The sequence below is a fragment of the Lepidochelys kempii genome, chromosome 6 (genome assembly GCF_965140285.1).
Source record: "Lepidochelys kempii isolate rLepKem1 chromosome 6, rLepKem1.hap1, whole genome shotgun sequence".
Classification (NCBI taxonomy): domain Eukaryota; kingdom Metazoa; phylum Chordata; order Testudines; family Cheloniidae; genus Lepidochelys; species Lepidochelys kempii.
The window spans coordinates 21,014,407-21,028,279 of record NC_136385.1 but is presented as its reverse complement, the minus strand read 5'-3'; the positions used below and the strand labels follow the sequence as shown (position 1 = coordinate 21,028,279).

Here is a 13,873-nt window from a genome sequence, read left to right as displayed (position 1 = left end):
TAGGAAAGGTTAACAGAATTGTAATTTTACTTCACACTTACTGTCTCAGGACAAGAGAATTTGCTGGACACATGGAAATGGATGAGGTGTTCTCCCACAAGAATGTAAGACACACCATAACCATCATCAGCAACCTGTGAAAAAAGTATTTAGCAATAGGTTTAATACACTCATATATAAACAGCACAATTCCTGTTCTATAACCAGGTATTAAAATAACTTCAAGTTTTCTCGAAAGCAGGGATTCTTGACCTTTTCTGAACCATACCTCACCTTGGCATTGTTTATTTATTTATTTAAAATTTGGAGCCCTTCCGCCCTCCTCCCCCGCATGTCAGGTCACAACTTGCAGCCAGGCCAAATTTGGCCCCTCAGTTTTACTATAATTACTGTTAGAAGGCTTGCCGTGGCTCTCTAAAAAGTTTGATATAACCCCCAGTTGACCACCTCTGCTGTAATGGAAAAATAAATTTTAATGTATGTTTAATGATGCTTCAGCTCAAAGAATTACTGCTATTTAGGGGAACACAGAACAGTTTAAATGGTCTGCCTTCAACGTTATCAGCACATGACCATCCAAGTGTCAAAATGCAGCTCCATGGGACAGACCTATAATACACATAGGAAGGACTGTCCAGCTGTGCACCTCCTACTTATTAAATGTAATGCATCCTCCCTGCACGTGGGGGCATCTCCTATTCTTGCTGAGCAGTCTGATACCCTATAATTCTCTCTTTATAATACAGAGTCATGTTCTGTAGAGCTTTAAAAGAAGAGCAGAGAAACTAGGGAGTAATGAAGTAATGAGTCCTTGGGCTGCCATTGTTGCAATGGAAGAGCTCCTCTATCAGTTTTTGGAGGGATGCTAGAGATATCACAAGCGGAGCCCATTTGGAAGTGAAGAGAACATTCAGGGACAAGACAAATGAAATAATAAAAAGAAACAGGAAGAGAGAATTTGATGAGTGAGACAATGGAACATAAGTAAGACCAAAAATGATGGGACAAAAAAGAATGGACTGAAATCCCTATGGCTGAAACACATTTCTTTGTTGGCAAAAGTGTCCTCTTTTGGATACTAATTACTGGCTATATATAATCTGGATGTTGTGGTTCATGAAACGTTTCTCAAGTCAAACTACCCCATAGAAAGGATTTCAGAGGTTCAAATGCTGCTGGGGAAAGTTTCACTTAATCTTGTTGAGTAGGTAAAAGTCTTATTTGAAAAAAAAGCATATCTATTCAGAAGCCTCCTAATCTGAACACCCCTTTGGGGAGCTCTCTTATTTTATGGCATTACAATTTAAAAAAAATGTATCTCAATGTACTGGAGAAAAGATAACTCACGAAAGCTTATGCTCAAATAAACTGGTTAGTCTCTAAGGTGCCACAAGTACTCCTTTTCTTTTTGCAAATACAGACTAACACGGCTGTTACTCTGAAACATACCAAGGACGTGATTTAAAGGTATTTTCAGGCTCATTAGCTGGTCAGAGAGTACAGTATCACAAAGCATATATACTGCAATCCCCACCTTTGACTGGAGGGAATCTAACAAAAATAGGTACAGTACACATGAGCCTTCATCGGCAGCTACTCTGTGTCCTCAGTGGTTGTTCAGCAGAAAATAGGAATGTGTCATAATGAACACAAATACCACAAGTAAGAGGTGAAGTAAGCCTCCATCCACCAGCTTTCATGGTATAGTTATGTCTGCCTAGCACACCTGGATTCCTCTGCAAGACCCACCCAATTTCCCTAGTCCGAAAGAAAAGAACAAAGCCAAGACAACAGATTCTCCTCAGAACATACATACAAAAGGAAAACATTAACACACATACTTTCAGAATCCCCCAACTCATCTTCAGTCTTCATATTACTGAGATGAAAGTTTCAAGTTAGGCGCATGCAAACTAAGTCCATGTTTAAGAAGTATGCATTACAAAATATGTTTAAAAAACCCCCAAACTTACAGGTCCAAAGCCTCCGCCACTGGATACAAACTCGGGGTTCTTCTCCAGATCAATGTGCTGCTGTGGTGTCTGACTTGTTGACAACCTCCAAGGCTCTGACAAAACCTTTAGAGCATATGAAGTCCAGAGTAATGTGCATATGGACAGTTTGTGTGTTGCAATTAAGTATTTGTGATCAAGCTAAGATACAAGACTTTGCTTAATAAAGCACTACTACTAAATATGAACTCCAATAAACATTCCCAATGGAATGAACAGGTTAAAATGAATGATCTATATTTCAGGACAAGCTATGTTAAAGAGCAGCACATAAGGTCTTGACATTGATCCCATACAGAAAACAGATTAAGTTCCTGTTAGTAGCATGTTTGGAAAAGGCTTGCTGAAATAAGAACGCGTGATCACTAGGGATCTGATCCACTGCCCACAAAAGTCAGTGGAAAGATTCCCACTAACTTCAGTGGGCTTTGGGTCAGGCCCTTGATTTGCCCAGTAAAGTATTAAGAAACTGTAACCCTTACAAAAAAGTAAGAGTTCTGTGTAATCTCTAGTTATAGCATACCAGTTTCAAGACAGGACTAAGGAAAACTGCAAAAAGTTGTTTTCCTCCTCAGCCTGATCATTACATTCATTAATCTCTGTGACCCAGACAATGATCCCATATGTGATTAATCTTTTATGGAATGAAGCAGCAAAGTATTTTTGTCATCTATGAGAAAAAGTGCAATACTGCACCATTTTTGCATGTCTAGACCTTACAAACCCAAACTATATAATGAAATTAAAGAACTTTATTAATCAAGATCCGTGGTTCTCAACCTATATTTATAATTGTGGGCTGTGTTACGTGGGCCGCAGGTTGAGAACCACAGCACCCACCCCACTATCCCCCCCCACCAGACCTCTCTGTCCAGCGCTCCCTGCCCAGAGACTCCTCCACAGAGTGGGGCCAAGAGCGCCACGCGCAGGGTGGGGCAGCTGGAGCCAGGACCTGGACACCGCCACATGTGGGGCCAGGCAGCTGTGGTTATTTATTTATTTTTTTAAATTAAAGCACATAGCTGGGCTGTTTGCTAGCTGGACCCTGGGTTGAGAACCACTGACCAAGATAATATTCTGTTCGTGTGATAATCCGTAACATATATACGGTTTCCTAAGCAAACTAACTTCAAAGGGTGATATTTTACAGTGACTTCACCTTACATGTAAGTAATGTAATCTAGAGGAAAATTAAAAGCCTAACTCCACTGCCTTGATCACTATCATTCTTTTTGCAATACCTGTCACATCTCTTTGAACCACTGCTGATACTTACTACTCTACAAAAATAGTTTTCTGCAAGTTGTGTCTTTGTATCTTATCTAGTCTCCTATAAAGCTGAATACTACTATGGGAAGATCTACACTACAAATTTGCAGCTGTGCCACTGTAGTGCTTCTGGTGAAGCCTTAATAACACTTAACTCCACCTCTGCAAGAGGCAGTAGCTATATCAGCAGGAGAATCTCTTCCACTGACATAGCGCTGTCTACACCAGTACTTAGATCAGTATAACTACGTCGCTCAGGGGTATGGATTATTCACACCCCTGAGCAACATAATTATAGGGAAGTAATTTTGTTGTGTAGACCAGGGCTAAATTAGCATCATTAATGTATTTCAAAATGTCAGCGTAACCAATTCAATCTCACATTTTCCTTAGAACTACACATTTTAACATAAAATTATAGTAAACTCATATCAGAAAAAGCTAATTACTGATAACTAATCTTTTGTTTACTTGATGAAGCTGCAATACTGGACAACAACCAAGAAAGGTTACTTACTTCCTTAAGGAAAGGAGACTCAACACCAAGGTATTTGGACACCACATAAAGGCAGAACAGATGGCGGTCAATGCCTGCACCAGTCATGGCAAGGCGATACAAGTGCTGGTGTTTATCAGCAGCAATCCTGAGTAGTTTACACCTCTTTTCATTCTAAAGAATAATAAAAAAAAAAAAAAAAGAAACACACCAAGGAAACAGACAGAAGGTATTTAAATTGGGAAATCAAAATCAAAACCTGCAGCACTAAAAGCCAAGTACAACACAAAGTATGCAACGAAAACCAGCTATGAGGAACAACTACCAACAGCAAGAAAGGAAGTTTGAAGTGATGTGGGATCGATTTTTTTAAAATCCCACTTTTCTAGTTTTAACATGTATTTCAATTTCTGGAGTTATATGTCAATAGTTTCTGGTAGAACTGTAGTGAAGGTACATTTAGTTCTAGAACTGAGAGATATAACTCACTGAATCAGGTACAGCATGATATGATTACAGATATGATTACAACACTAGCCCTATGAAGTTTGCCTCTTCATTGTGCATCTTTTCAGATCAAGCTTCATGAGAGATTATAGTTCAAAAAGAATCTAATCTTACTCTGTTTTTGTATTACTCTGCTTAAACAGGTACAAAAAGCAAGTCTGATCGAACTGATGAAAGAACTGGGAGCTTAACAGCTATTTTAGGAGGTTGATAGATAGTGCAGTCAATAGCAATAGAAGATTTTAGTTCCTAAATAAAACAGGTCATTTTCTAGATAGTCAAGCACATTCTGTCAGATTATTTCATACACCCAGTGTGCTATCTCACAGCATGATAAATTGTCACTTCTTCCCAAGCCCTCTCCCATCACAGCATGGTGTACTATCCGTACAGGGTCTTAGACAGCCTACTTGGTCTGGCATAAGAAGTTGGTAATACTTCTCCTGTTAGTTATTTGAGATAATGATAGCATCCAATAAAAGCAGCCATTGGGGAAGAGTGGCAAAGAGAGGGATAGAAGAACAAGGGTGGCTGGAAAGGCGCACAGGGGAATGCAGGAGGAAAAAACAGAAAAAAGGAGAAGTAGCAGAGATCAGGAAAAATGGGGGAGGAAAAAAATCAGATGTAGAAATAAAGAAAGGAAAAAAGTATTCTAGTAGAAACAGCATTCTATCAGAGGCTGAAGTACTGCCTTCAGAGAAGCCCATTCAGGACTTGGAGACATCATAAGTGATTGAGATGGTTGAATCATCTGACCTACTGTAATAAAAAAAACCTTGGCCATAATCTTTACCTTTAAAATGTTTGGCCAAATAATAGGACACTGTCACAGAACTTTCTGAAATGAGCCCAGGCCCAGATTTTCAAATCTGGGCACCTAAAGACAGATCTTCATAGATGCTGCGCACCCACAGTTTCCAGTGACTTTCTGCCATCGCATTCAGTAAGTTTACAGGGTGAAAAGCACTTTTTATACTGCATAAATAAAAACAATTCTAAAAATTAAGTTTGAATTCTCGGCCTGATTTTCAATATTGCTAGCACTCCAAATGAAGTTCACAGGAGCTGTGGGTGCTCAGCATATCTGAAAATCAGGTAAGTAATTTCCAAGCTCATCAAAGGCAACAGTGATCTTGTGAAATGTGACATATCGTAGTACTTTACACTATCAGTCTGAGAGCACCAAGTTAAGAGATCATAGGGTAAAATAACCATTTCAACTGTGAATTTTGGTTTAAAACTACATAATATCAGGAAGTTGCAAAGATGGTATTTAACATGACGTTAATTGGACACACTCAATGGTGGTGTCACAAAGGTGTCTTCAGCAATATGCCTACTTGTAGCTGTACACTCAAAAGTGACAATTTCAACGGACGTAATTCAGCCTGTACATGTGTCCTCACTTTGACCTTTCACATTGTTGGACTGAGCAGTATGTGGGCAATACTTGCGTAAAATGAACATGTTTTCTGTTATCTTAATACAGTATGTTCACAAGACATTGACTTGCACTGCACAGTTGTAAAACAGGACTTTACCCTACCAACTGTACAGTAGCAGAACTATCTGCTTCACTTAAAGAGACATTCACAGTCAAGAAAACTTTTACTTAGAACGTATTCCATTTACCTCTTAACTGTTTAGGTTTTCCCATGACATTTACTTATTAAACATCTGTGTAAAAAAGCCACACAACCTTCCCCCCCCCCCCCCCCCCGACCAAGTTTTTACCCATAACAAGGCCCAGAGTTCTCTTGCTCAGTCTCACAGTGAGGCCATAATGCTACATTATGGCTACTACAGCAAAAAGGATTAACATGGCTTCTGTTTCTAATCAAGAAATTCTGGGTAAATAAGAACCAACACAAAATTGAGCCATAAAATGTTAACATGTTCAAACATTTAAAGAAAAGAAAGTTCTGCTAGCTTTTTTTTTTTTAAATAACTAGCAGCATTCAATATTAGTAACCACTATGTTTAATATATAATCAGAGTGGAGATGAACAGCAGCTGCATAATTCATGATAAAAACCAGGAGAAGAGCCACACTGCAGTTCAATATTTTCTTCTATGTCTATGTTAGCTAGAGTGTTTTATTGGTATTATCAGAGGATGCCATCCAGAAATGTTTGTGTTCCCTTGTCAGCATTCATACTATTACAACCACTATCAAATATTCATTTCTTAAAGTAAAACACAAACAGCTAGCACAGTAGTTTGCATTACAGAAAATTACCTTGCAATAGCATTGATTTGCTCAGTTTCTCCTTCTAAGAACACATTTTTTGCTTAAAAATGGTAAGAGATTTATATTTGTGAAAATTATGAGTTACAAAGAAAAGGGTCACTTTTTGTTTTTTAGTTACTGCGGTTCTCTTTTTATGTAACAATTCTGAAATCCTGCTGCAATGATAGAGAAGTACAGATTATCATCACTAATCTGCATTTAAGCCTTGTCTATATGACAAATGCTTTGCTGGTGTAGCTATACAGGCAGAGTCCTCTAGTGTTTATGCAGTATATGCCAACAGAAGGAGTTTTTCTGTTGACATAACACCACTACATCCCCAAACCTTAACTATGTTGACAGAAGCACTCTTTCAGCATAGCTGTGTCTACACTGGGGGTTTTACTGCCATAGCTATGTCAGATAGAGGGTATTGTTCTTTCAACCCCCTGACTGACATAGCTATGCATACAAAATTTTGCAGTGTAGATCCAAACTTAGACATTTATTCCTCATTAAGGAAGAAAGATATAGTAGTTCCTAAGCATTTAAAACCTATTATGGGGTTTATTTGTACAGCTAATGTTATTTCTGGGATGGTAGACAATGTAGTAAATACATCTAGTGTACTGTCACAGGAAGTCTGTGTTTTATTGCCAGATACCTATATATGTATACAAAATTGATGGGAATTTATCATGAATTGCTGCAATGAACTTACACTTTGGGTTGGATCTTCCATGGCTTGAACGTAATTGCACGATTCAGTAGTACATGAGCGCACTGTTTCTGTCCTGCCTTCTCTGAACAGGCGGGTCATAGAGGCTTCATATGTCAAACAAAATTTTCCCATGTCCTTGGAGACAAAAACAAAGATTGAAAAATCTACTCAGACTAAAATCTGGTGTTATAAAGCAGCAGATCAAGGAAAGCGCATAGAAACCAATTAAAAAAAAAATCACACCATAAATTAAACTGACCAAACTGAAGTATTTATCCTTTCATCCTAAAACCTGAAACATAGTCTGTATCCTAAAGTCTTTGAAAACAACACTGGCTCAACAACTACTTCCCAAAATTTCTGATGAAAGCAACCAAAAGCTTAACACAAACTATCCCGCACAATTTTTCCCTTCACAATCCTCTATAGCTTGACAGGGCCTGATCCAAAACCCATTTGAACAGTCAATGGAAAGGTTCCTACATATTACTGTACTTGGGCATATTACATCCCATGCACTACTTTTAAAATTTACCAAGGAAGTTACACATCACCAAGTAATATGCATCAGCAACTTTCTGGTTAAAATACAAGCCAGGACAGGTGTGCAAGCCAGTTACTCCTTCTAATGAAGACTGCAAGTAACAATGACATGAACTATTGCTCAGGGTAGCCTGACAAGGCGCATTCATGGATACTTTCAGAATTCAGGATGAGAAAATTGGCTGCAGTAGTGAGAAAGTCTAAATTTCTGTGATCATGTTAAAAAGAGATTCCATCTACAACAGCATCAGAAAAATGGAGTGAAAATACCTTAAACTGAGAAAAGCTACCAAGCGAAGTCAACAACAGGAATGGGGACTGGTTCTGACACAGAGATGCGTCTAAAATCATACTACAGACAGAGGATTAACCAAAGAGGAAAGAAACCACAGTCTAAATATCTATGAACACTACTGAAGTAACCAAACGTATATGATTAAATTTGTATGGTTTAGGATAACAGATACTACAAATGAAAAAATACCTAATAGATAATCAAATCCATTTCCTTTAAGTACAGGACTTCTGTAAATAGATTACTAATTAAGCAGCAAACAATCTCTGTGTGTGTCATAGAAATGACCTTTGGAATCTTGAATTTCTAGCTAGCAGACCATTTAGAGCCTGATCCAACTCCCACCAAAGTCAAAGGGAGTGTCTCCACTGACTTAAACAGAAGTTGGATTGAAGCCTATGCATATAAGATGTCTGTATATTTTTAGCCATGGTACAGCTTTATTATATCCATTTTTATGACATTCTGTAGGTTCTTACCCGATAGTGAGCAAGCTGAAGGGAAAGTTGCACAAAGGCATCAGGGCTTATTTTGGCTTTCTTGATCAACCCTTTCCCAAAAGCATCAAAGGGAAAACAACAGAAGTCCACATCATCGGCAAGAGATTTTGCAGTGCACAGGGACCTCTCAATCACTTCTTGGCACTAAGAACAGCAACAATTTTTTTAAAATACATACATGATACAAAATGGCACTGTGTCTTTAAGAAAATGATAAAAAGCTCATTCATATATAAATAGCTAAAAAAAATCTGACCAGAAAGCTATTTAAACTCTCATATGCTAAAAAAATGGAAAAAATCAGGGAAGTCAATATGCTTCCAGGAATACAGCAAAATTGTTATGATTTTCTATTCTGAGATGTTTTCTAAGTCACTAGAGCTTAAATAGTATTATATGATGACATTTATAAAGGATTCTGGTTCCTCGGGCCCCACATAAAATACAGGAAAGAAGGGAAAATGCTCCATTTTCTGCAGACATCCCTACTCAACTGACTTACATTCACCGTTTTATGTATTAGTGAGTAAATAAAAATGCAAGGTTAGTGTATAACAACATGTATTTTAGGTAAGCTATAAATGAACAATTGCTTATATTACATAGCAAACAATTGCTCTGCAGCATAAGTTGAATGAAATACTGAAATCTTAGTGACACTAGAGTGCTGCTGTTAAATCTTTGAAAAATTATGGATGGCCATTTTTCAGTGCTGCTATGCACAAATTACCGAGTGCAACCTAGTTAAGGTCCTACTAATAATCTGGGCAGAAAATTGAACAGTTTTGAAGGAAAGTCTTTATTAAAAGTCCTCTCAATTTAAGAAACCCAACTGCTGTGGTTGTCTCTTATCCCAAGGCTCCTCATGTGAAACACATATAATTGAACCTTCGAAAAGGCTCAAATGAACTGAAGCATAGTGGGGCAAGTTATCTTCTCTGTAAGGTAACTACTGACAAACAGATAAATAAAATGAACTCAGGAACTTGGCTGTGGTTTTGCACTTACTTCTTCAGGGATTTCCCACTGTAGTCTAGTGGGGAAAGGAATATTTTGATTGATGTCTCCCTTGCAATGACCATCTTCTGTATAGCCCAGTTGAAGGCAATCAGAAGACATAACATTCTGCAAAGAACAAGACATATGTAACTATATGTATTATACAGTAAAGAGTTCCAGGTTACAGAGTTCAAATGCATTTCATTTTGGAGTTAGGCTAACAATTCCAGTTTTGACCTACCGAAATATTAATTACTAGATTCAGAACTCAAAACAATATCTGCACACATGTTCATTAATGCACTGAACATTCAGTTTCTCTCTCTGGTATTTAGAGCAAGCGTGCAGCTCTGGTGCAGGAGTTTTCTTAAAGTGCCACCACAATGGATTTGTTTGTTTTAAACCACAACCTTGTATTAACAAAAGCAGAGACTGAGCTAGTTGGATATTAGCCTGATTCTAGATAAGAGCTGCCTCTTGATTTATAAAATAAAGGCTTGTAAAAATAACTAGATAAACACAAATGCTGTCTCTTTTGCTTTTTTATTGTAAGCACTTTTTATAGACTGCTAGTATTCATGGCAGAAATATTTGATTTCTTAAATGAACAGAAACAGTTTTACAGTAAAAATGGGAGTTCCACAGTATGTTTTACCACAAATGCAATAAAGACCTTTTCCATAAATTTGTGTAGGTCTCAGCAGCAGCATTACAGTAAACTAGACTAGAGAACGAAGTGACTGTTCCACTGATGTCTACATACTCCTTCTCAGTGTGAGTCCCAGTTGATATTTGAATCTGCTCAACACAGTGGTAGCACACAAACTGAGTACAGAACAGGGCATTTTTGTAGCAAACCTGTTATTCCATACATACTTTCAACCTTTTGCTTCTTATTCAATTTCTTCACTTGACAGACACAACATGCCAACTACCTGGTACACAACTGGTTCTTAGAATCTAATCATTAAAATTTACTATATCTTTAGGTATAATCAGCTAGCAGAAGTTAATCTTTTAGAAAATTAAACCAAATTCAATTTATTCTTAGGATTCTAAGATGCTAGCAAGAAGTTGTTTCCCCACCCTAAAAGCACCTATATTAAGGAAAGGAGATAAACAAATAATAGTCAGTGCTTCCCTAAAACAAAGAATTAGAAGAATTTTTCCTCTCTAGTGATTGAATAGAAAAGCTAGTCAGAATTAGACTCTTTGAGGCAATCTCAGTCCCAGAATCCCTTTGCAATTTCTAATTAGGGATGAGAGAAAGACTGCTAGGCTTTTAGATGTGGATATTCCTTGCTGAAATATTAAAAACTACTAGCTAATACCAAAAATGTATGAAAAAAGACAAAACACTTCGGACAAACGTATAACACACAAATGTAAAATAAAGCTGAAATGGTCTCCAAAGCAACAGATTTACCCTTTTTGTACTGGTTTTGAGAGCTGAGAGAGTCAATAAGGGTGGATATATGCTTAAACTCCAAAAGGTGAAAAAACAAGATTTTGGGGCAATGAGCTGTGTTGACAATGAAATAAAATAGGAGGGCCAGGAGACAGAGAAACAGATGAGCATTTAAAAAAAAGGGGCGGACACTTCTTCACTCCACTCACTGAAAGTATACATCAGAATAAACAACTTGAACATGTAAATCTGTAGCCCTGTTAAATAATTGTTTAAAAAAAAAGAGTGTTCAGCCTTGAGAGTATGCTTCCTCAAATTCTTCACAATCAATTTCATAAAAAGCACAAAAAGTAAGAACTTCAGAAATATGCACACAGGTTAAATGAAATGTATGTCACAGACAGATTATAAACCAAATAAATCTTTGTGCACAACTACATGTGCAAATTAAAGATAAAGGGAAGTTATCTACCTTTGTAACTTGAGTTCTTCAAGGTGTGTGGTCCCTATCTGCATTCCACTGAAGGTAAGCACACTGAGACCTGAAAATTCTTGCAAGCAGTGTCTGCTGGTCCACGCCAGTACCCTGATCTCCTCTTACTCTGCACAGAGGGTATGTTCTAGGTTTGATGCCATCCACATAACAAGCTGTGAGATGAAGTGCATCCAGGTTTGGATATTTGATTGCCATTCTCCTGGGTCAAGGGATCTGAGAGGACCGAATGCTGACAGGTAGATGGGACCACTTTTGCAGTAGATGTGGAAAACAGAATTCTCCAGGCCACTTGGGCTCATTGAGGATGACTTATGCCCTGTCCAGTCGAATCATCTGTAAAACCTGAGTTAGTACTGGAATGGGAGGGAAGAGAATAGCTGAAGTGATCTGTCCAAAGCAGTAGGAGAATATCACCTCTGGAGTGCTTTCCCCGAGCTCCCCTGGAGTAATGTGTTGCATTTCCTATTTGCCTTAGAAGCGAACAGGTCCCAAGTGGGGTTTCCCCACTGAGTGAAGATGCTGTTCACTAGTGAATTGTGTAGCTCTCACTTTGATATACCAGTTCCATAAGGTGACTGCTTCTATACCCAGGGGAATGGATTTCGCTCCTCCCTGGTTGTTTATGTAGAATATGATTGTTATATTTTCTGACACTATGATTAAATGTGAGACTGGATGAATGGTAGAAATGCTTTGCAAGCCTCGCAGACTGCCTGGAGTTCTAGGAGATTTATATGCATTCTGATTTCTCAGGGCGTCCAAGTGTCCGGCACCACGTTACTGTCCACATAGGCTCCCCAGCCTAGCAGAGAGGCATCCAGAATTATCATCTTGTTTGGTGCAAGGGATAGGAAAGGAACACCCACACAGACTTGTCCAGGATTTTTGCATCAAGTTAGCGAGGCCCTCATTCTGATGTTCACGTTGTGCTTGCTTGGTTTATATACTCCATTTGGAGCCAAGCCCGCAGGCAATGTAGGTGGAGTCTGACAAATGGCACGGTAGAAGAACACAGCGCTATACATCCCAAGAGAAAAAGGGAAATATGAACCAATGTTCAAGGGTTGTGCATGATCTGAGCTATCAAATTGTTATGGGTGTGAGATAAGCCCTTGCTCTGATTGAGTCTAGACTTGTTCCTATAAATTCTATAATCTGCTTTTGTGTCAGGATAGACTTTTCCATGTTTACATAGACTCCTAGAGATAACAGATGAAGCAGCAATGAGGCTGATGCAAGGGCTTCTAAGCACGCCCTTCCCGCAAAAAAGCCAGTTGTATAAATATGGGAAAATGGCAAAGCCACTACGTCTGAACTGTGCTACTACTACTAGAAACAGAAACCCTTTCCTTGATGTTGAAGAGGCACCTACTCTACCACTCCCCATTGCAGGAGGGATTCTATGCCCTGGAGGAGGATCGCCTCATGAGAATGGTCCCGAAAGAGGTATACGGAAGGAGATTTTGGAGAGAAATTTGATGATATAGCTGGAATGGATGATATTCAGCACCCTCTTGTCTATTATTACACTCCAGCTGTGGGGAAAAGTGCTAGATGACCAAGTATATGCAAGGATTGGGTGAAAATAGCATCAGTAGTGGTTCACAACTCCCAATCATCCCATCTAAAATATCTATTGGCGGGGTGGGGGGAGGTTGGGTTGATGTGGAAGGTCCAGGATATTGTGACTTTTGCATCCTCTGTCATGCTCCTTGCTGACTCTGGATGATGTACAGGAGAAAGGGGAAGTTCTGATTGGGTCCAAATAACCTTTTCCATGAACCACTTTTTAAGGTGGAATTGGAATACCTGTCAGGTTCTGCTAGGGATGGAGTGACAGATATTGTACCTGGTGGAGATATGTGCTTCTCTAAGGCAGCATAGGCAGTGCTGGTGGTCATTTCTGACCAAGAAAGAATGAGGGCAGGAGACACAGTTTTGATGCCCAGTGCTCTGGGCATAATCTAATTTCTGTACCAGGAGGCGACATGTTCCCAGGGATGGAGGGGAAATCTAACTAACTAAATTAATAAAACTAAACACCATCACTAAAGACAAAACTTTTAAATATTTATATGTTTGAAGTCTGGAAAAAAGGAGACACTCCAGACCCTGGGAGATTCTGACACAGACCATATGGCATTAAGAAGGAACTGGAGAGGCAGTAGTCCACCCTGCACCTTATACTCGTGGTGCAAAGCATGAGGAGAGCAGAGATGCAGGTGCAAATCAACGGACACTGCTTGCAAGAATTTTCTGGTCTCAGGCACATGGAGCACATGCATACCCACAGTGGAATACACATATGGACCAGCAGTCAAAGCAGAAGCAGTGACCTTTCAGTTTTCCACTAAGACTTCAAAGCTTATCACATGAAATACTATGAACTCACAATAT

At 38.8% G+C, this 13,873-nt stretch overlaps 1 protein-coding gene and 1 long non-coding RNA gene across 7 annotated transcripts in view; one reads left to right on the top strand and one right to left on the bottom strand.

Annotated features, from left to right (window-relative positions):
- CPT1A (carnitine palmitoyltransferase 1A) overlaps positions 1–13,873 on the bottom strand; it is a 90,050-nt gene that overhangs the window by 6,872 nt on the left and 69,305 nt on the right. For 4 of the 5 annotated variants that reach the window (XM_073347046.2, XM_073347045.2, XM_073347044.2 and 1 more), the window contains 6 exons: positions 9,582–9,698; positions 8,553–8,717; positions 7,236–7,370; positions 3,799–3,951; positions 1,974–2,078; positions 42–134 (listed from right to left, as the gene is read on the bottom strand). In XM_073347046.2, coding sequence (XP_073203147.1) covers positions 42–134; positions 1,974–2,078; positions 3,799–3,951; positions 7,236–7,370; positions 8,553–8,717; positions 9,582–9,698 — 768 coding nt within the window. Of the gene's footprint in view, positions 1–41; positions 135–1,973; positions 2,079–3,798; positions 3,952–7,235; positions 7,371–8,552; positions 8,718–9,581; positions 9,699–13,873 lie in introns of those variants that run through there. The other variant, XM_078853148.1, reaches the window with a different exon arrangement.
- Positions 1–13,873, top strand: part of LOC140912534 (uncharacterized) — a 45,928-nt gene that overhangs the window by 8,837 nt on the left and 23,218 nt on the right. The window lies entirely within an intron of this gene.